The 24168-nt window shown below is 40.2% G+C and overlaps 1 protein-coding gene across 1 annotated transcript in view; it reads right to left on the bottom strand.

Annotated features, from left to right (window-relative positions):
- Positions 1-16131, bottom strand: part of LOC126483663 (multiple epidermal growth factor-like domains protein 8) — a 364127-nt gene extending 347996 nt beyond the window's left edge. The window contains exon 1 of the mRNA XM_050106722.1: positions 15454-16131. Coding sequence (XP_049962679.1) covers positions 15454-15667 — 214 coding nt within the window. The 5' untranslated portion in view covers positions 15668-16131. The remainder of the gene's footprint in view (positions 1-15453) is intronic.
- Positions 16132-24168: the final 8037 nt, after the last annotated feature.

Genomic DNA, 24168 nt, shown 5'->3' with positions numbered 1-24168 from the left:
TACTGAGGTGCAGTTCAGTAGAATGTCTCCTAGCAGTTTGACCAGGACTTAAAAGTACGGCTTGCCGAACTCTTTCAGCACTTTCTGCAGTGCGTACTGGGTGATGAGCCCCTGGCGGTTTACTATTCGTCGCTGTTCCTCGTAAACCAAATGGTTCAGTTCAACACAAAATGGTGTTACACATGGGAACACTGTCATGTCTCGCAACATTAAAATGGCGACAAAACTCATGCTGAACTGCAACCATAGACTCATTATTACACACAAAACTATTATAAGCAAACACACGATGTTACACAGTCCATGGTTCTATGACCTCAATTAAACAAAATAGCGAGAGTTACCAAATGCGTGACCACATCAGTCTCCCCACTCTTACTACATGAGCCTGAATACTACCTGTTCCAAAAAGTCTTTCCTTTCTGCCTCAACCTGAACTTGGTTTTAATTTTAGCAACCCATTCTTGCCAATTAAGGTATCAATAAAAATTAATAAATATACACATTAATGAACAAAATAAATATATATGCATAGAAAAATCACTTTAAAGTTGTCTCAACAGTTTTGAAGATCGAAAATTTAGATTCTACACACTCAACTATATACACAAGATTAAAAAAACAAAATCTTCTACCTTATTTTTTGTGACACCATTACTGGGCTAGTGTGGGACATACAGCAAATGTACTCATTAGGACAGTGCAGCAAAATTTGGCATTTATGGACCATGGCTGCAGACGACTGTCGCGAGTGCCTTCGCTAACAGCACATCACCTGCAGCGTCTCTCCTGGACTCGTTACCACTTCGGTTGGACCCTAGACAACTGGAAACCTGTGACCTGGTCAGATGCTTTCCAATTTCAATTGGTAAGAGCTGATGGTAGGGTTCAAGTGCAACACTGACCTCTTGAAGCCACAGGCCAAGTTGTCGACAAGGCACTGAAAAAGCTGGTGGTGGCTGCATAACGGTAACTGTGCTTACATGGAATTAACTGTATCCTCTGGTCCATCTGAACCAACCATGGATGGGAAATGGTTATGTTCAGCTGCTTGCGGACCCTTTGCAGCCATTCATGGACTTCATGTTCCCAAACAATTATGGAATTTTTATGGGTGGCAGTGTGCCATGTCACTGGGACACAACTGTTCATTTGTGGTTTGAAGAAAATTCTGGACAATTTGAGTAATGATATGGCCACCGAGATTGCCCAACATGAATCCCATCAAACATTTATAGGACATAATCGAGAGGTCAGTTCATTCACAAAATCCTGCACTGCAACACTATAGCAATGATGGACAGCTATAGAGGCAACAAGGCTAAAATATTTCTGCAGGAGACTTTCAATGACTTCGAGTCCATGCTACGTCAACTTGCTGCACTATGCCAGGCAAAAGGAGGTCTGTCACAATATTAAGAGGTATTCCATGTCTTTTGTCATCTCAGCGCATACAGGCCATATCATAATCAGCTGCGGCCACTTGGGATGCCAAGCTCATTCATACAGTGCATCTCATAATGAGTGGCAAAAACTGAAGGCCAGTTCACACTGTCCGTCATGACACCGTCACATTAAAACACCCTCACATTACAACACTGACACGTCAAGGTGTATCCACACTGTCCATGTGTCACGGCACACCAGGTCAATTCAAGTCGCATGATCTCACCTCACATTGCTGCATCAACTGTTCTTTTTGCAGGAATTGTGATCTTCGCAAGATGGTTTTCAACTGTTTTTATGTGTGAAGTGCACATACACAATGTGGCAGCTCATGTTAAGTGAACACTGGAGTCCACATTTATACAAAAATGGAATTTGTTGGAATCAAATGGTTTGCAGCTTGCAGGGATGGATTGCATATTAGAGAAGGGAGACAGAAGTGCAAAACAACACAAAGAAAGTGTGTGGGTCTGAAAGTAGGTTATTATGTAGTACAGAAGGGGAATTTCACACACTGTACAAGGAGCTTGAGGAAAAGGAATCTGTGTTTTATATTTTGGACAGTCAAAGCATCAGTGTTTTTAGCTACATCACACCGTACCCAGAATTACTACAAGGAACACAGTATTATGAACCGCCATCACATCCCATGAATATTAGATTGTTTTAAGGTTAACTTTAGTTGCCAGTCCAGTGCAAAACTTTGTGCACTGGCCATATGTCCCTCAATCCCTGCCCTTAAAAACATACAGGTTTTCTTTACATGTTGTATTTGGCTTTTTCTAGGTCAAGTGCCTTATTTGTACTGGAGTTAGCTAGTGAAACCACGTCAATATTGATCACTTATGCTTGCAAAACTGTTTCACATGCAATTCAGAGAGCTACTTAACAATAAGGAGGTCTGCCAAAAATACATATTTAAACAAACAACTTTCAGTGTCTGAAGGTTTCAGTGCATTTCTTGATATAACACTACAAATGCCTGATAACGTACAAATAAATTGTACCTACTAATCAATCTGATTCTATCCACAGTACTTTTATCACTTCAAGCAGCAGCCATGTCACAATCCATTTCATTGTAAAATATTAAATAAGATATCAGTAACTATAGAAATCCACTTTATAAATGTAGTAGAAGGCAAGTAATTTAGCACACTCATGTCATACAATTCAGACTGCTGCCTCACTGCTTCAATTAATCTGTCATTGATCATCAATCATAAATTTTAACAAAAGAAATCACAAATATGAAACAATTTATAGGAAATAACAAACAACTGATATCAACTACGGAAACCATGACAAAATGAAATGTTGAGATACGTGCATGGCTATTTATAAGCTCTCGTGACCAGCAAAGGACAGATGACGTCAGCTGTCAAAACATTCTTCTAGAAAAATCTTGCCACTGCCATGACATGACATGACGTGACGGGACAGGATGGCCAGTACGGATGCCACCATTTGAAATGCATTGTATGTTTTGACATGATGGGACGTGACATGATGTGACAGCCAATGTGGAATGGCCTTGACAAGGATGAAAATATACAAGGGAAAAAGGGGGAGTGAAGTGGAGTGGTGGTGACACCACATGATAAGTCACTTGCATGAAAAAATGATATTGAACTGGCTCTGGTGACAAAATGTTGGAAGTATAAGCATCTGGCGTCTTTTACATCTGAAACTCAGTTATCAATTTGCTGACAGTAAAATTGTAAGCAAAGGGAATAAAATGAACTTTGGTCAAAAAAAAAGATGGGTTCATCCAAATGCTCAGAAGGTGAAGTGCTAAAGCATCACCTAAGAATGTCATCTATTGTTTAAATACAAGTGAATAAAACGATGGACTACACAAAAGATAGTGGGTTCCTATGACATTGGAGGCTAGGATATACAAATCATAAAAGTGTGCTGAAGTTAGAAAAGATTTCAACAGAATTAAATGACAAAATTATGGCCAAAGGCCCCTGGGAGTTGTGTGTGTTGGATGATTAGTTTTGTCATATGTTTAGTGATAGCATTACTACCACAAAAATTACAAAAAATTCATTGTGCAACTTGAAGAGCTTATTTTAATCAGACATAAATTATAATTTTATAAATGGATTCAGTGAAAAATTGGTAATATGACACACATGCTGTCTTCTCGTGATTTTTGTACAACACCTATCCTCCTCTATCAAAATACATTCACCTTCAAATTGGTGAAAATGTTTTGACTGCCAAATTTTAGGTAGTTTTGGGAGATCGTACCTCAACTGTATGTTCTTTAACATTTTCTTGTCTTGTTATATCTGGAAAAAGTTGTGGGGACGTAACTCCGTGGCGTCACTCAGAACAATATCGCTGCCCTCAGGTAACTCAACTAACATCTCTAGACTTGCAGTTAGCTCGCTCTGATCAATTTTTGTGACAACATGCATTGTACCTTATAGGACAACAAAATATACTTGCATGGAATCGTACAATCTGTTAATTGTTATTATATGTAACTCCTATCCCAAGTACCATACTTCCTACAGAGTATTTAGAAGCCATATACTTCAAATTTTGACCCATGCCTGACTATTACTTTTAATACATTGTTTATATACTACAATTTGACATTAATGAGTAAACAGAACGTAAAATCTGTGAAAACTGCTTTCAGTACAGTACAAATTAAGGCATAACTACGTAAAAATCAACTTCAAGCAATAAGCACCAATGAAACAATGAATATCCATGCTAATTACTCCCAAAGGTTTTCGTAAATTCATCCATTAAGAAATTTGTACAACATTATTTAAGAAACTGCAGACAAAATTGGTGAATATATTACCAAGACATTATTAAAACACTGGTTTAATCTTGCTGTGTCTACTAAGCGTATTGTTTTAAGTTTCAGAAGCTAGAAGAGTAATTTTAGACTTGTGTCTACTTATGCAGGAAAATAGGTAAATGACTTCCAAGAAGTTTTGTAAATTCATTACTGGATTTTTAATTCTTTCTTCCTTCTTCTTCTTCTTCTTCTTCTTCTTCTTCTTCTTCTTCTTCTTTTAAGACATTACCGAAAACATTAAAATACTGCCAAAACATTTTAACAATATTGTTGAAGAAATATATGTCTTCTTTGTACTGCGTGTTTATTTCTGGTGTTGATCTTGTGATTAGTTTGCTCTTGGGAAGTTTTGTGACTTAACAAATTTATGTTTTGTGAAATGAGTTAAGAAGTGCTTGATGTTTTTAGTTATCAAGATGGCACTGCTTGTAATGAGATTTCATCATTTTACTATGGTAAAAGACAGCTTAAACCAGTGAAAAGAATGCCATCATTGGATAAAGAGCTTGTAAAACTTGGATCTGGTCTTACATTATCAAAGATGCCCATATTTCTTCATGTCATAACGCCCCACTGATAAGAAAATTTTACTTTCTGCAAAATACTTGCTGTAATCCATTTGGGAAAATCAGATGAAGTTAAAATAGGTTTACAGCCACTTGACTCTTCTCATGTTGGCAAGCTGAAAGTGACAACTAACAAAATTTTCAAGCTGGACCAGAAGTTTTCTCCCAAATGCATACCGTCTCAGGATGAGCAAGAATCAGTGCCTATTGATTATATGGATGCAATTCACGCTTTCTGCACAGTGAATACTTCACTACATCTCTTGGTGATTTGCCTTTAAAGCGTGAATGAATTAAGAGATTCATTGGGTTTTATGATGTGGAAAGATCAGCAAGCAAAAGGTTCCATCACCACAGCTATAGCAGCAGTTGCTGGTGTGAAATCCACTGATGTTGTGGAAACACAAACGGTGAAGCATTCCCAGAAATGTAACAATGTGGACACTATAATCAATTGACTAAAAATTAAAAGTGCATCATTCATGCATGGCTGTACCAAGGCCATGGTGAGATATGCCGCCACCTAGGATGCAGGCACAGAGGTGGCACAAAAATTTACTTGCAAAAAATGAATGAGGAATTAACAGTTACCTGGGAGATGTATGCAAGCCCCCCCCCCCCTCTTTTTCCTATTTTCTGCTTGCAAGGAAAAGCCTTTACCTCAACCTGAGGCTGTTAACATATGCTGTCGTGACAATGTCATTTCGCCCAAGTATTATCATAAAGAAATGATTATTACCGAACAGGTGCCACATGAGTTTTATGTCAACAGTGCACCCAGTTGATACAGCTGCCCACTACATTGTCAGCTCATGTTCAGCAATGGAGTGTCTGTTGCTACTTTGCTAGGTATTGTAGGAGATCAAAGGTTGGCAAGCAGTAGCTAAAGCAAATATGAGGACTGGAGTGAAACTGTTTAAGCTGGAGTGCTTCAAAGTATTTGATAAAATAATAAGTGAAATTGGAAGCAGACCTCACATGTAACGCACCAATTCATCTCACTTTAATTTACTGTTGGGGACACATTAAGTTTACTTTCACTTCTTTTAGAAATTTTATACGATTTGTAATTTATTTACTACAATTACACATAATTTATTGTGTTTAATATTTTTCACTTACAATGAATAGCTCATGTAAGCAATATTGTTCAATAACATTTCATTTTTATTAAACCTATTCTACAAATTACGAAATTTCCTAAATAATATGTGTAGAAAATAACTGCACAAAGTATTTCAGGATTGGGGGGTGGTGGTGGGGGGGGGGGAGGGGGGCAGCTTTGTCAATTCTCCCAAGGGTGCAGGATCACCTCAATACAGCTCTGCATTCAAATCAGTCCAACAAAGTTCCTTGCAGTTGGAGTATAGAACAAACAATAGAAGTATCTAATGTTTCTGTGAAAATGGTGAAAGAGACAAGGTAAGTAAAGGATAGAGGTTGGTGTCCTGCGAGTATCCGCAAAATGGAAGGGAAAAGAGCCTATGGCAAGATCAAACATGAAGTACATGTACATATATACTCTGCACGCCACCGTAACACACATGGTGGAGGATACCCTGTACCATAACTAGGCATTTCCTTTCCTGTTCCAGTCACAGATAGAGCAAGGGAAGAATGACTGTCTATATGCCTCTGTACGAGCCCTAATTTCACGTATCTTATCTTCATGGTCCCACTGTGAAATGTATGTTGGCAGCAGTACGATCTTTCTGAGTCAGCTTCAGATAGCGGTTCTCTAACCTTTATGAGTAGTGCTCTTTGAAGTGAATGTCTTCTTCCCTCCAAGGATTCCCACTTGAGGTCCCAAAGCACAGCCATAACACTTTGAATGCTGATCCAAGCTACCAGTAACAAATCCAGCACCTCGCCTCCGAATTGCTTCAATACCTTCTTTCAATCCAACCTCGTGAGGATTCCAAACTCAACCAGTACTCAAAAATAGCTCATACTACCATCCTATACGTGGTCTCATTCACAAATGAACTACACTTTCCTAAAATTCTCCCGATAAATCGAAGTCGACGATTCACCTTCCCTATCACAATCCTCACATGCTTGTTCCATTTTACACTGCTTTGCAACGTTATGTCCATATATTTAAATGGCGTGACTGTGACAAGCAGGACTCTCCTGTTTCTGTAGCCAAACATTATGGGTTTGTTTTTCCGCATTAACTTACATTTCTCTACAGTCCTCAAGTTTTTTGAGGATGATGAATTTCCTTGGCTGTGCCCAAGCAAAAATGGTCACACTTAGCAGTAACAGTGGTGGCAAAAATGCAAATTAGTGGAAATGCCTCCTACATTGTAAATTGAAAGAAATGTTCACAGCACATTGCAAGCAAAATGGCAGTGAACTGACTATAACACTTTTGCGAACTCAGGACAAAGTGGTGTATTACAATTGGTGCTATTGTACACACTCAGTTTGTGTCTGTGTAATATATCAAAATGCCAAACTGATGTTAGTTACGATACCTATGATGACTACAAGAAGCTACTCAAGGAAATTGTGTGCTGTTTGGAACCAATATGCTGCAATACTGTGAACAATGTCTCGGAAAACCTGTGTTGGTAGCTTCTTTGGTAGGAGTTTGACCCACAAGAAATTATACAGTACAAACAGTGGTCGCGTATTGACAGGGATACATTAGAGACACGTCATGCAACTGTAGTAGACTTTACAGAGGAACTGATTCTAAAAATTCATGGTCTGGCAGACCAGAATTTTGTTTCAAAACACCAAAGCTCCTATCTCAGGTACCTGAAAGAAAATCTTGCAGATGGTTTTGTTGAGAACTATTCACTTGTCATTCAAAATGTGGTTAAGGGTTTAACTGGGAGAACAGCCAAGACACATCACATCCTTTTGTGGTTTACTTTGGTAGTAAAGAAATACAAATATAACTGACTGTATTATTAATGACTGCCTTTGTCAGGATACCATTGCAGTCCATGCACTTGTAATGAGGTTGATGAAATGTTTAAGGAAATCAAGCTTGCATTTGGACCGGACTTCCTTAACTCTTGTGCAGAAAAGTGTGCAGTATAGGCCTACTGCTGCATCCATTTTCAATAAGCTACCACTCGAATTAAAAAATCTTAGCGGTAATCAACACACTTTCAAATTAAAACTGAAGAGTTTCCTAATGGGTCACTCCTTCTATTCTGTTGAGTAGTTCCTTGAAAAAGTAAGCTGATTCTTGTTGTATTGTTGATTGCATTTACTTAAACTTATGGATTGACTGTTTTTTAGGATCATACACATTTTATTTTTATCTGTTATTACTTTTATGTTGTAATTTCATGTACCGACACGTTCCATGACCTTGGAGATTTGCTTCTCCATAACTTGACGTGTAAATAAATAAATAAATAAATAATAGAATAAATCATGCACTTCCACCACTTCAGTGATAGATTTACTGCCCATTACAAGAATTTCAAGGATTTTTTCCCAATTTTTGTCTGCATGAAAAGGGCTTTGACATGTCCACTGAGTGGAATTACTTTGGAGCCAGCCATGGAAAACCTCCTTGCAATGGAATTGGAGGAATGGCTAAAAGACTGGAAAGTCATAATATTTTGCAGAGACATTTAGACACCCAAATACTGATGCCTCTTGATCTGTTTATGCTCCAAAATGAAAATATTTCAGGCATCATCTTTTTTTATGTTACACACAAGCAAATTGAACAAATTCAGTCTGATCAGGAAAGAAGATTTCCAATGACCACACAATTTCTGGGACAAGAGAAAATCACAAGGTCAAGCCGACTGGTTTAAACAAGATCAGTCTTTAGAGTTTCCAATGATGTTGTAGAATGCACAGTTAAAGCATCTGAAGTAATTCTAGCTGTTTCAATTACAATATTACAAGGGCAGTATGTTGCTTGTATGTATGACAATGTTTGGGGGGATGTGAAACATGTGTGAAGTTTCATTAGGGAAAAAAGAAATTATGCCTTAGTCAGCTTTATGCATACCCATAGTCCTCCCTGTTCCTTCCAATGGCTGTCTACTAAAGATATTTTCTGAATTCCAGATATACACATAATTAAAAATCATAAAAGCAAGGCAATGTATTTACTCAGAGTCTAAACAATATGGTATTCACAATTTATTCAGTCTGAAGTGGAAAAGAACTATTCCAACTGTACAATGTGTTTTAAAATTCTAACTTTCTGGATTTTGATTTGTTTTATTGCTTGTAATCTGATCTGTACATAACTACATGTATATTTTTATCCACTTAAAAGCTGTTTTCACTGACTTTACCTTTTATTTACTCATTGTCAAATTCAAGCATATACACTGTGTATGAAAAGTAATAACTTTGAACAATGTTTTTTCAGCCATAAGCATGCATGGTTCGAACATTAAACTATATAGCTTCTGAAGCTTGAGGAATTCTCTTTTAGGATATCGCAAGGTAAAAAACATTAAAGAACATACAGTTCAGATTTGGTCCCCAAAAAATTACCCAACCCTCAGTATGCAAATCATTTTAATCAAACACGTAGGTGTATATATTATGATAAAGAAGGATAGAGGCTATCATACAAAAAGCACAAGAAGAAAGCGTTGCTGTATGTTATATTACCAATTCTTGGGTGAATCCATCCATAAAATTATGGGTTAGAGCTGGTTAAATATGGATTTGCCAAGTCACACAATGAATCTTCTACCATTTTTGAAGAAGAACAGCTGTGACCAGATGAATTTGAAAATCTAATCAGTAATACAGGGTGATTCAAAAAGAATACCACAACTTTAGGAATTTAAAACTCTGCAACGACAAAAGGCAGAGCTAAGCACTATCTGTCGGCGAATTAAGGGAGCTATAAAGTTTCATTTAGTTGTACATTTGTTCGCTTGAGGCGCTGTTGACTAGGCATCAGCGTCAGTTGATGCTAAGATGGCGACCGCTCAACAGAAAGCTTTTTGTGTTATTGAGTACAGCAGAAGTGAATCGACGACAGTTGTTCAGCGTGCATTTCGAACGAAGTATGGTGTTAAACCTCCTGATAGGTCGTGTATTAAACGTTGGTATAAACAGTTTACAGAGAATGGGTGTTTGTGCAAAGGGAAAAGTTCTGGACGGCCGAGAACGAGTGACAGAGCACTTCATCACTGGCCTCCAAGAAGCCCTGATCTTACCCCCTGCGATTTTTTCTTATGGGGGTATGTTAAGGATATGGTGTTTCGGCCACCTCTCCCAGGCACCATTGATGATTTGAAACGAGAAATAACAGCAGCTATCCAAACTGTTACACCTGATATGCTACAGAGAGTGTGGAATGAGTTGGAGTATCGGGTTGATATTGCTCGTGTGTCTGGAGGGGGCCATATTGAACATCTCTGAACTTGTTTTTGAGTGAAAAAAAAAAACCTTTTTAAATACTCTTTGTAATGATGTATAACAGAAGGTTATATTATGTTTCTTTCATTAAATACACATTTTTAAGTTGTGGTATTCTTTTTGAATCACCCTGTATATTCATATTCAGCACAAAGTTGTTTAAGTACACAAAAACATAGGTTTGTAAGTTAAGAGTACCTTTCAAAAAATTTATCCAAGGCTGGTGCTTACTCAACTGTGTAGGTGATCCTAACTTGGGACCCCAATATGCAAGAGGCTTTAAAAATGGACCCAAAGGAGATACTGAGCTGAGACTTTGTACACATCCATCCAAGACATTGTTGAACCTACTCAAAAAATTTCATTTGCTTTGGAAATGGTCTATCAAGGATCATCTCTAAAACTGTACATTTTGATGTGGGATGACCCTAATAACACTAGAAAAATGCTCCGGACAGAGCACAAAAAATGGCAAAATGTTCATAAGACTCTGAGAGAAAAGTGGGCAACCAGCTGCCTCAGTCCTCATTCTGCCTTCCTCACCAAAAATGTTGGCATATGCACACATCCACAGTCTTTTAACACGGAACATTTTAAATCCTTTTACCCACTCTCTCTCTGTAGTTAAACCTTCACACTCTGCATCTTCCTCTCACTGTCACTCTCTTCTCTATATATGATTAGTTCATTTCCAAAACCTGCTATTTTTGGAAAATGTCAATTTTTGGTTACAAATATTACTCTGTGCATTTGTAACTTGTGAATTCAATGGTGAGAACATTTGTAGCCAAGGTTCCTAATGTATGAGTTAATTCAATGGTGAGAACATTTGTCGCCAAGGTTCCTAATGTATGAGTTAAAACTACTCTCTAAAGTTCCAGGTTTTCCTCCCAAAACCTGCTATTTTTAGCAGTCTGAAATGTAATTTTGTATAATGTTCACTAAGTGACTGACAGCAGAATTTCGATAGTTTGATGTGTCTGAGTTAAAATGTGAACTCACAGAAAATGTTGATCTTAATTTGCTAGTGAATGGAGAAAAACAAATTGTTACTGCTCATTGTGTGAAGAATACTGCAATCAATTTGTTTTTGGTAAGCGAAATAGTAAAGAAGGGTAACAAGGTTACCTTTGAATAGAGGGAGCCAAAATCCATTGCTTTTCTATGCTAAATGTAGAGCAATGCAACATTAATTCACAAAATTAGCTATTTAAGTTTTGAAGAAAATTCTCACAAAATAATAATTCCACACAATGAATAACTTTGTGAATTAAAGTAAAGTAATATAAAGCTGAACATCTGTCACATTGTCAACACTAATAATGCTGTTATTTCTCTTGGTAACATTGTGCTGTAAGGAGCATTCAGTTTGTAGCTTTATTGTTTAAGAAGTGGCAATTAAAAGCTGGATGAAATATGTTTGAAAGTGAACATTTTGGTGACACTTTAGAAGAAAGAAAAGGACTAGAGTTGAAAATGAGGCATTAACAAAGAATGATGGGGAAAAAACCAACCTGAAAATGGAAAAATGGATCAAAAAAAAACAAAGAGTGAAAAGTATCTAGTAATCATACAAATATACAATCAGTTTAGTACAGCCAAGGAAATTTCTAGGAATGACACTGAAATGTTTTGTAATAAGTTCCGGACTTCTGAAGATGCCATTCAAGACAACAGATTCAGTGGAATATTCAAGTTTCCATGATCAAAACAAATTCTTCAGAAAATCCAAAAAGCAACTGTTTATATAGCACAATCTACTTTGTTCAAACACAAGATGGAACTGTGAGGGTGTGTGCATAGGAAGGCCCCAAGTTGAATACGTTGCTAAAATGACTGTGGAAGAAGATGCAGAGATGAGACAGAGGAGGTGGCTCTCAAGTGACCGAAAAGACGAACTTAATTAAACAGAAAATAAAGAATCATATCAAAGAATTCAGATGTTGTGACAGTCACTGCAGAGCGAGAGATTCATACTGAAATTTTCCAGTACACCATCATACCAGCAAAGTGTAACACATTCTTGTGTCATATGATACAATAACACCACAAGAAATAAAAATTTTTCCAGAGCCATTATCTAGGATCAAACAAATGGCATTTCTAATAAAGCAGTGGTTTCATTATATACAACAATATTTGGTGGGAAAAAATATATTAATTGATCTAAAATGAAACAACAAGTTTACTTTTATCACTGACGGGTAACAGTAAACTTGCTGTTTGATTCGATATCAATAACAGTCACAGAACAGACTAACCTAAAATGTTCACATTAATTGATCCTTAAATTTGAGTTGATGAAACTCGAGACTATGAATGTATGCATTTTCTTGTTATTGCTGTTACATATTTTCCACAATTTTTTACCTATCCAATATTACCTCTACAAATCATGGTATGTGTTCAAGCTTGGGACAACAAATACAGAATTCAGCAAAGTAGTCTGTTACAAGACATTAAGCAGACTGTTTTAAGACTAGAATCTAGTAGTTCAAAATGCACATTTCTGATGCCAAGAGAACTTAAGTGAGTAATGTCTGTGGGAAACAGTTCTGTAAACTCCTTTAGTTGTAATATCAAACAACTGCCAGGTCATTAGTATGGCAGTGCAATCTTCCAAAAATGTGATGTGTCTGTCATGGAGTTTGCACTGCTTGTAGTTCTACATTGCTTGTTAAAGACTGAGCGCTAAACACCTGAGGAACTTGTTGACATTAAACTGATGTATTGAGTAGCAATGCAGGAAGATATTGCAAAAGAGTCAGAATTTTACTGGAAAAAGGTCTCATTCAAACTGGAAAATATTTATCACTGTGGATGAACAATGGTGAGAAACTGGATATTTCAGGCCACTGACAGCTGGAAACAGCTGAAAGAAGAAGTGTTCACACAGTATAAACTGAACAAAGGAAGAGCAGAGTTATATCATATTGATAACATGGTCATTAGACATGGAGCTCTAGGTCAGGTTGGGGAATGATGGTGATGGAAATACGGCATGTACTGTTAAAAGGCATCATCCTAGCATTTGCCCCAGAGAGATTTAGGGAAACCAAGCAACACCTATACTGGATGTTGACTTGAACTGTTGGCCATCTGAATGTGCAAAGTGTGTGATAACCACTGTGACACCTCACTCAGTGTGCGTTGGTGAGTACCAATGGAGCAGTAATAACACTCCTGTTATATAAAAAAAAATGTGATCATTGGGATCAAATACCTCCAAACCTAGAATTGCGGTCTGTCAATGGAATAGTAAACATTGTGCTACAGTAGAAAACTTCTAACAGTTTTTGCTTCCTTCTGATGAGGCATGTTTCATCATTGTTTCCAGCTAGCACTACAATCATGTACGAAGTGATGAAAATCCATTTGCTCGCCACATTTCTAGTCATAAAATATGATTCTCAATCAACCTGTGCAATGGAATGGTAGGAGATTGCCTTACTGTGACTTTGTTTTCTACCAACTCATTTCACTGCCCCACTTTACATGGTGTTCATCTGAGATGTGCGACAAGAGTAGTTGGACAAGGAACCTCATGATGACCACAAGGCAATGTGGATTCAACATGCCAGTGCAACAGCTTAGTACGTGATAAGTGCAAGCACTCTGACACTGTAACTGTTGGTTCAGAAGGAGAGTTCTTGTCCCAGCTGAAACTTATTCTTTTGAATGGTTATTTCTATTCTTTACAGGGATTTTTTGGCAGTGAGCAACAATTAGTACAATGTGTTTAATTTTAAGCATTCCTATAAGAAGTAGGCTATTTAGTACTGGCACAGCAACTGACAACAGAATGCTTTTTACATGTATTAGAATGTAAGACTTAAATTTGTTTGTGTAATCATTATTACTACTATGATTTGTGTTGTTTAAACACTTGTGCCTCATGTACCTGTTTGTATAGGATTTAGTTTGTAGGCTTCATGACCATTTACATATTGTTATTATTGTTATAATCTGACATGTTCTACATCTTAGTGATACACTCGCATCAAGGGTCTATGGAACACAAAAATAAATAAATGGGCAACATAATCGGTGAACCTGGGTTCTTTTTCCCCTGCAGAGTCTGGTGTATGAAACCTTAGCTGAATCTGATGTACCTGTCACTGGTAGGAGCCTGTCCATATGCCTTTTTGAACAAGACACAAAGAATATTTGGGAAAGTGTTGCAAAATTTTATATGTAGTTTTAATCACTCTATCGAAGTTTTCAATCAGCTATACATATTTGAATGCAAATGTTTGGAGCAATGCTATAACTACAGAAAAGAAATAGTTTATTTAAAAAGTAATGTCATCCTAAGAATCAAGGCAACCACACATACTGATGTAAGGACTCATAAATTGAACCAACATTCAAAGCTCTTATTGATTCTCTAAATGCAGACTATCACTCAACTTGGCTTATACAAAATGCACTAGGAAGGGAACACTTTCAACATTAACTCTACATGTGAACTAGGCCTACATATTATGGAACTTCTTAAGACCTATGTAAGTTCTGCTAGATATGGCAAGAGGGAGTCTGAAACTCAGCAGTAAACACATATAATCGCTTACTAACTCCCTATGAGACAATATTCTGAGAAGATCCAGTGCTGAACTCAGTGATAATATTAGCCATTAGCTATGACACAAAACAATGATAGTATTCATACAAATAATACTTCGTGATATAGCCTCCACTACTCACTGTTTAGCAACATTTTGGACCAGTTACAGTTCAGGCACATATGCAAGACAAATATCTTGAACCAAACGTAGGCCTACTCATTATTCAGATATTAGCAATAACAATACGAAATAATTTCTGAAATTACAGCTCCTGTCAAACACAAAAGCCTTGTAATGTGGCACTGAATTTGAGATAGGCCTACTAAAATCACATTCAAAAGGGCAATGTAAAAATCATCGCCATAACCTCCACGTCTGAATTTTCCGTGGCTTGCTTCAATGAGTTTAGGATAATTGGGATGATTCTGCTGAGTACAAAGAGACCAATAACGTACAAATTCTTCAAGTGAACCAATGCTCTGTTTGTAGTAAGCCAATAGCATGAAACTGTAAGACCCTTGAACGCATCAGTGAAAAGCAATATAATTCGAAAAAAGCCTTTGTGCATTCCTTGTGTAGTAATATGTATTTGGTATTCTAAGTGAGGACAGTGATTACTTTCAACAACTTTCTGTTTTCGTGTACTTGCCGACAGTTTATTAAGTTATGGATTATTATTTCTTACCTTTAATGAGCCATTCACAATGTGAGTCTTGCGTGTAGTTGGATCCCGATGGGCCATGTGTGATTACACCCCATGAATTTGAATAAACCTTACGAGACTTGTCGCATGGGAGTGACTGATGTGCAGCTTGAACACACAGCACGGAAATGATTAATGTACAAATACATGTCGCAAATGGTTGCAGGATTACTTTTTGTTTCACACGAGCTCTCATTTTCGTAACGTTGACGTTTCTGCGTAGTTTTGAACAGTGAATAGTAACACCATGCCACAACAAATAACAAAATCTTTTTATGACTAACGGGACATGCGAACTGACAGGTCATTTGTAAACATTATCAAAATTACTGTGGTTCAGGTGTCAGAAAAAATATGTCTAGTGATTCTTCAAACATCGATACGACCCTTAAAAACCTGTAATCAACTTCGTGACCAGCATTCGTATTGTTACCAACAAAAGTTCCTAAATGCTATTGCAAAAGTAAACTACACGTTCAGCAGATCGCATTCGTGACAACTCCTTCGACCGAAATCAAAACAACATAACATTCGAAAGCCATACGTCACTGTACACAACCGCAAAAACACACCTCTTCCACATTCCAAACAAACACAAACAACGAATTTCTTGCGCTATACAGATGTTATACGATTCTCATCTTCGCTATGTGAGCGATCTTGAACTATGCATGACGTCATTAGCGCAACAGTTCAATTCACAATACAACCACGGTCTGGCAAAAAAAAAAAAAAAAAAAAACCGGACAAAGTGGAGATGTGTGAGCGTAATAACAATAACAGTGTTAATTTTGTTTAACCAGTAACTGACATGACCATTAGCGCTCCACTCTCGGAATTACAGGACCTGCACAGGAAAAAACACCGAAGTCTTCCTTCTGTCAAGGTCCTCAAGGCCTTTCGTAATTTATGCTAATACATCAAGGTCCTGGGAGCGACTGAAGCTACTGTGGCAGATTTACACACGGGGATCGTGATCTTGCTACTGGATTTTTACAAATTATTGCTTTGATTTAGTACTTTTCCATTACTTCAAACGTGTTGTACTATATGCGGCAGTGGCCGATTAACTTGTTCCGTCAAATGTCTAAAAAATCTTGTTTGCAATAGGTTAACTGTATTTATATATTCGCTTCCATGTGTTGGATGCACCTGTCAATGTTTCGCATATTGTTTACAATAACAGAAATACCTACTTCATTCGATTACCGTCTTACTGTGTTACGGCACCCGGGACTTGGGACTCTCCCTCACTGAATCCTACCTTGTTAACAGAAAAACAATTAATAAACTAAAAACATGGAAACTCCCAGTGTTACTCAAGGGGCTATCCAAGAATCAATGCACCCGCCACTGCTATTTATAGGATTTATAAATGACCTAACTTTTAACTTTCTACGTAAATTCGATGTGTAAATAGGGCTACGTGTAAATCTATACTCAGGGCCGGTTTAAGGTAGCAGCAGTCGCGTGTGACCCCCTGCTATGCGGGGGACTCGCCGTGAGCCCTGTAAATATTTGTAATTCCTCAATAAAGTCTTCAAATTTAGAACCTTAACTGGTTACTTTCACGCTAGTCCCGCAGTGGACAGAGGACTTTCATTGTTGATTCCATTTTTTTCTGAAACCGGACAGTTGTAATGAATCCCGTGGCGATCGTTTCAGTGAACCGACGAAAACTGGAACTGTGTCGGACTAAAATGGACAATCGATATGGAGCGAGTGCAGTGAGTGATTCAGGACTAGCTATGATATAAAAACTAAATTTATCATTGTACTGTACAATATTACTTATGTTTTTATGTTCTGTGGGAATTACTATGCTGTTGAGATTTCGATTATTTCCGTTGGATGAGTATTCCATATAGAGTACTTTCAAAGGAGCCTTAAGATGATCAAGAAAAACACTGATATTACTGGAGGAGCAAACAACGATTGTTGTAGGAATTCAGCACAGATACAACCTTCCAAATTTCTCCTGTGTAAACAAAGAGATTGAGAAAACATACAGACTGTACTGCAAAATCTACCAAGCCTTTCAGAACATATCCTTCCTACAGACAGGGGATATAGATCGTGAGCTCTTTACCAGGCATGGTATGCATCTTAGTGGACGGAGAAGAAAATATTACTTGCAAAAAAAATCATGAAAAGTACTCATCTAGTTCAGCTGCTAGTTCTCTACCTCAAACAATCCCAACCGTTAGGGAAAGTGCTAATCATGTTCATACAAAGTGCAGTGAAGTGTCCCAAACCTCAAGGACATCATCAGAGAATTCCTCTCAGACTGACAGTAAACAAACAGTGTCAACACCAGATATCCCTTAAGAAATATGTCCCAGGAAAAGTTACGCTTGCTCTTTGAAGATAGTGGCAGCAGTTTCAACCTCTCCTATGGAAACGAAGTCACAAGAAACATTACCAGCATCAGTGTCCAATGAAATGAGCGAAAGAAGAAAAAGTGCCTCCTTCCCATCTGAATGATTTTTTAGTTAAAAGCCTCTCACTCTCATCTAATACTTTCCCCTCTTTGGGGAAGTGTATGGGGTAGTTTGTAGCCTTGCGGCTTTTACTCCTCTTTGTACCTGTATGTGTGTTTATTTCTCTAATTTTTGGGTGTCTGCGTGATGTGATGATTGTTCTGTGTATGTCTGGTACCTGCCTGGTGTTGGCGGGATGACTGATATTATGGGGGAAGGAGGAGGATCAGGAATTGGATACAGGGATTTTCTCTTCGACTTAGTCGTCGAAGATCGTCATTGGGCGTTTGTGCTTGTCGCGGGACACGTCATACCGACCTAGGGAGTGGATGAGGACGTTTCATGATCTGAAAGACCTTCATATAAGGCCCTTCCCAGATCTTGGAAACGCTCTTTTAGGAGCGGAATTTCAGCTGCAGCGTGCAGATCGTCATTAGGGAATCCGAGGGGTAGAGGCAGTGACCTCCTGAGGGTGTGGTTCTGCAGCCTCTGGAGTTTGGTCAGGTGCTGCTTCGCTGCATATCTCCAGACAGGCCATGCATACTCCATTACTGGCCGTATCAGAGCCTGATATACATTCACACCCACAGAGCAAGGAAGGGAGTTGGTTGAGTTCAGGACTGGGATAGGATGGACATTCTGGCACAGACCTTCCTATGGACCTCGTCTATGTGGGGTTTCCACTTAAGATGAGAGTCCAAGGTTACCCCAAGGTACTTGGCAGTTCTGTGCCAGGGGAGTTGTTGGGTTCCCTTTATGTGAAAGCGGGGGGGGGGGGGGGGGCGTTGAGGAGTTCCGCTCCTTCCGAGCCTCCAGGTGATCAGCATAGCCTGTTTCTTTTCAGAGTTGAAGGTAATGCACCAGCGATGGGCCCAAGTTTCTGTGTCATCTAAAACCATTTGTAGCCTATGGATGACCAGGTCCTTGTTCGCATTTCATGTGTAGCAGGCTGTGTCATCTGCGTATTGCACTGTGTGCACCAGGGGGGCCGTTGGTGTGTCTGCACTGTACAGACTGTACAAAACGGTACCCTGGACCGATCCTTGTGGCACCCTAGCATGAATACGCCTTTTGCTGGAGGTGGCGGTTTCTACGTTGACAGAGAAAGTCCTATTCGTGAGATAGCTTTTGATCTGCTTAACTATGCTCCTGGAGAACCCTTGTGTGTATAACTTGTAGAGTAGCCCTCTATGCTATACTGAGTCGAAGGCTTTGGCTACGTCTAGTAGAATTGTCCCACAATAGCCTCTGTGGTTGAAGCCCTCTGTGGCTGCTTCAACCACTCTCATGATCTGTTGTGGGGAAGAGTGACTTTGCTGGAATCCGAATTGGAAATATTGCAGAAGTTGCTCTCTGGTAATATGTTCCTGCATGGGTTTTAGCAGGAGGCGCTCATAGATCTTGCTGAGAGTTGGCAACCGGCTAATCCGCCTGTAGTGCTGTGGGAATAGAGGGTTTTTCCCTGATTTGTGTATCGCGACCACTTCCGCATGTTTCCAGCAAGCTGCAAACTCACGGCAACGAGTAATCTCGTTGAAGACGTTCCCGATGTGTGTGATCGCCGAGAGTGGGAGGTTTTTAACTAACTGACTGGCGGCACTGTCGTGTCCTCGCGCCTTTTTTGTGGGAAGGGACCTAATTACTTTTGCCACATCCTCGGGGGCGAAAAGTGTGGGTTCGTCCTCTGAGTCCTCCTCAGCATTGAGGAAGATGGCCAGTTGACGACGGACTATCTCTTCATGCTTTTTGTCCTGAGGTTCTGTCACTTGAAACTGCTTCTTGAAGGAGTCGGCGAAGACGTTGGTCTTTTCAGCATGGCTGTAGGCCAGACTCCACTCGCCGTGCAGTGGCGGCATCCTAACACGTTTGGTTGATTGCCGTAGTGTGTGATCGTCTACTTTGAGAGCTGTGAGGCGGTTTTGACTTTGCTGGTTTCTGTGCTTACTGAGCGCTTTCTTCAGCTCTCTCTGTAGACGACTCAGCCTCCTGATGGCCTGATTTCTGGTGATCTTCTCTTTTGCCACTCCGTTCTTATGTCGAATTTGAGCTAGCAAGTGTTCCGGGAGCTGTATTTACGGGGACAGCCCGTCCCTTTGCGGGGGAGTGGCCTCTTCCGCTGCTTGCAAGATGGAACCTGTTAGATCTTGTAGCGCTTGTTCTACTTTTTTTTCAGTAGGTGAGTAGAGAGCGAGTGATATCAGAGGGGACAGTTTCTCGGTATCGCTCCCAGTCTGTACGTTTGTAAGACGTCTAGTACCGTGAGAGTGCTACCCATTCTCCCACATCGATCTCTAGAATCACTGGGTTTTGGTCAGAGGACATTCTGTTGACTGTCCTTGCGGCCACAAACCCCGCGATTCTCCTAGTGAGGGCTATGTCTAACACGTCGGGTTTACCTCCATTTTTTGGAAAGTATGTGGGCTCGACCGGAGCCCATGTTTCGAAGTGGTGGTCATGCACTAGTCGTTGCAGTTTGGGGCCTGCTCTGTAGGTTACTCTAGAGTTCCAATCTGAGTGTTTGGCACTGAAGTCGCCTCCTATTATGAGTTTGCCTTCAATTTGTCCTAGAGCAGCTATGTCTCCCTCGTCTATTTCGTCTTGTGGGGGTCGGTAGATTGTAACAATTGTCGGGGGTCCGGTGGCAGTGGTTACTGCCACAGCCACTGCTTCAATTTTACTGGTAGCTTGTAAGAATACCTGGTGGTGGGGGACACCTCTTTTGATGTAAATGGCCACTCCTCTGGCTTGGGTTGGCCTGTCCGTACGGTAGCTAATGTAGTTGGGGACTGTCGCTTTTATTCCCGGTTTTGGATGGGTTTCCGCCATCATGCATATGTCGATGGAGAACTTCTTCATGAATTCTCTGAACTCGACCTCATGGTTAACAATGCCATCTCCGTTAAAGACGCACATTGTCAGGCCTTGGATATTTGATCGTCTATCCATAATGGGGTTTTGAAACTACTGAAGAAGTTGCAGAGGGGAGCGACTGCTGGACTGCTTCCTGAAGGGCAATGAGGATCTGAGTGTTCTGCTTCTGTGCCTCCTGAATTCCTTCATCATTTCCATGACAAGGTTCATGGTCTGGACCATAATGCCTAACAACTGATCTGAGGAGGTGGACTGTGTGGGGGGTTCCCTAGGGCTTCCTCTGTCTTGGTGGACCTGGTCGTTGTTGTTATGTGTTTCCCAGAGTTGTCCTTGTGACTGTGTTTGGTGTTGTGGTGATAGGGCTACGTTTTCAGGGCTTCTCAAAGGAGAATCCAATTCCACGTAAGTTGTGCTTGGTGTGTCTGGTCTTGGTTTTACCCAAGCCTTGTCCATGTGTATTGATGTGTTTCGTTTCTTTGTGTGACTGGTTTGGGTGGTAGTGGTTTGTTTAAGCGCGCGCGCCTTTGGGCCCTTTGCCTACTGTGAGTGTCTTTTGTGGACCTCGCAACCTTGCTAACCCATTGTGTGGTTTTTGCCACAGAGCACGCACCTTATTTGCCTGTCCGTGGGTTTTAGTATGCAGGACCTCATGTCATGGGCTTCGGCGCACTTCCTGCATCTTATTGCCATGGTGCAGTGTGCGGCGATATGGTTTAGGCCTTGGCAACTGAAGCACTGCACTGTCTTGTTTTTGCAGCGTAGTGGCTCAGTGGTGACAGGCACAGCCAAGACCATTTTTATCTCCCTTTTGTTTTGGGAATATCTGGTAGTGTGACCTAGAATAGGGGCCACTTACTTTCAACTTTGCCCATCTGCTGGACAGCCTTGACGACATACCCCTGGGCAGTCAAGTCTGTTTTGATTGCCTGGGGGGACAGTCGTCTTGGGAGGTCTCTGATTACAATATTTTTGTTCCGTGTTTTTGTTGTAGGCAATGTGTAGTGGGGTATGTTTTTGTTTGTGAGAAGTGTTTTGACTGTGTTGTAGTGTTTCCATGCGTGAAGTGTTATTTTTATTTTGTCACCACTAGCAGGTTTTGCCTTAAAACTGTCACCCCAATTTCCATTTTTATTAGCTCAAAGAGTTCCTCGCAATTCCGAGGAACCTCTGCAACAATAGGAGGAAGATGGTGTGTGATGTGTTCTTGTGTTTGTGTCTCTGTTGTGTTGTTTTGTGTTGTCTCTGGCTTATCAGCTACCGCCTGAAACCTGTTTGGGGTGGGTTCCACTCCCCGGGCCGCCAGAAGCCTCGGCTGGCAAAAGGTTTTCTTCGACAACACGAAACCATCCGAATCCTGCACGATTACGTGGTTACCTTCCAGGGCGATGGTTTCCTGGTTCCCTCCCAGGGCGACTGCAGGTGCTGTTGAGGGCGCAGGCTCCACAGAATGTAAGAGAGTGGTCGTGGTAGTGGTGGTGGAACGTTTGTTGCTCTTTGTGTGCTTGTCCTTGCGGTCCTTCTTTGCACGCCTCTGTTTGGATGAAGTGCACTTGTGTGTGTGTGTAGGGGGAGGGGGAGTGATGTAAGGTATTTGGATCAGGTAGAGGGCTGAATCGAGGCAGTGGGTTTGGGGAGGATTTCAATCGGCAGACGGGTCATCTGCTTGCCTTTACTCAGGGATGCTACGTAGTCTGGTAGGTTGCTGGTGGTTTTGGCAAGCAGGAGCGGAATTAGGACAAGGAGAGGAGGGGCGGGATCGCAAGTATTGACTATGTATGTCGATGTCGGCGTTTTGTGTGTTGCTGGCTGTGGTGGCCGAGCGGTTCTAGGCGCTACAGTCTGGAACCGCGAGACCACTATGGTTGCAGGTTCGAATCCTGCCTTGGGCATGGATGTGTGTGATGTCCTTAGGTTAGTTAAGTTTAAGTAGTTCTAAGTTCTAGGGGACTGGCGACCTCAGAAGTTAAGTGCCATAGTGCTCAGAGCCATTTGAATAATTTGTGTGTGTGTGTGTGTGTGTGTGTGTTACAGGGTTAGGTGTTTTTCTCGCAGTGTCCGGAGCGGAAAAGAGGACTGCTGACACGGCAGTGCCAGTTACAGCCATCGTTGTCACTATTCGGTTGCCTGGCTGCATTGCTGGCCCTATTGAGCTGATGGACGCAGAGGTCTGGACGGTGGCGGTAGAAACTTTTTCTTTGGTTCCGTGGTCGGCTTCCAGGTCCCGGCTCACAGTTTCCCTAACCTTGAGGGTAGCAGAGCCTGGCTCTGTGGCAACTGAGACACTCGAAACGGCCGCGGCAACAACAAGACGCGCCTTCTGTCAACAGTGGTGGACTGCTTCGACCCCAAGGCACCACTGGAGTTCGACATCCCGACAAAACAACAAGGAGCATGACAATTCTGCTGTCGGGCGGCGCTAAACAAAGTATCCCATCTGCCGTAATTGCTATACTGCAGACCTTGGTGCAAGTGCCCATTAATGTTTTAATAAAAACAAAGCCGGAATACACTCCTGGATGTACACCCATGCAAGCTGGGGTCTATGGCTGACAGTGCGCGAGTTAGTGGAACAGATGTTCAACACTTGACTACCACTCAGTGAGTGTAGTAGAAAGCAGACCAGGAAGAACACAAGATAAACAGGGTCATGACATTATCTGAGGTAAATGGATCAACAGAAGCGACTAAAATTAGTAGCAAAACAAAACCAACTTTTTCCCATTACATATAATGCATCATAATGCTCAGTCTCTATCCAACAAATTATAAGAACTAAAAATAATACTAGACTCTGACCTAAAAGTTGATGTCATCTGCATAACAGAGCAGTGACTATCTCATTATAAACATGGTGGGACAGATATCTTTGCAAAGCAGAATCTATGGTATTAAGAAATCCAAATTCATTCTGATTTGATTCAGGAAAAAATATTTGAAATGGCAGCTATTGAACTTAAATAGTCTAGACCCAACAAAAAATTAAAATCATTTTTGTTGACTTAAACATTGATTTTCCCAACCCTCAAACTGCAGAGATGAATTACTGAGTATGACAAAGAGTTTCAATTTAATCCCCATAGTAACTACACCAACAATAATCTGTAGCCATTGTAAAACAGCACTATTCAAAAAACCCACTCTCTATATAATAATAAAATAGTAAATATGGACTACAGTGATTATTAGACTTTGTTGCTAACATTGGGGTCATGTATAGAGAAAACATCATCCATCAAAATGACTGAGTGAAGGGATCTAAGTTATGGGATAATATAGCAAACTCTTGCCACCTATTAAGCCAAGAAATGTGAAAGAAGTGTTCAGTGAAACAGATGTAAAGAGAATG

This window comes from Schistocerca serialis, chromosome 6 (genome assembly GCF_023864345.2).
Source record: "Schistocerca serialis cubense isolate TAMUIC-IGC-003099 chromosome 6, iqSchSeri2.2, whole genome shotgun sequence".
NCBI lineage: Eukaryota > Metazoa > Arthropoda > Insecta > Orthoptera > Acrididae > Schistocerca > Schistocerca serialis.
The sequence above is the reverse complement of the archived record's forward strand: the minus strand, read 5'-3'. Positions and strand labels throughout refer to the sequence as shown.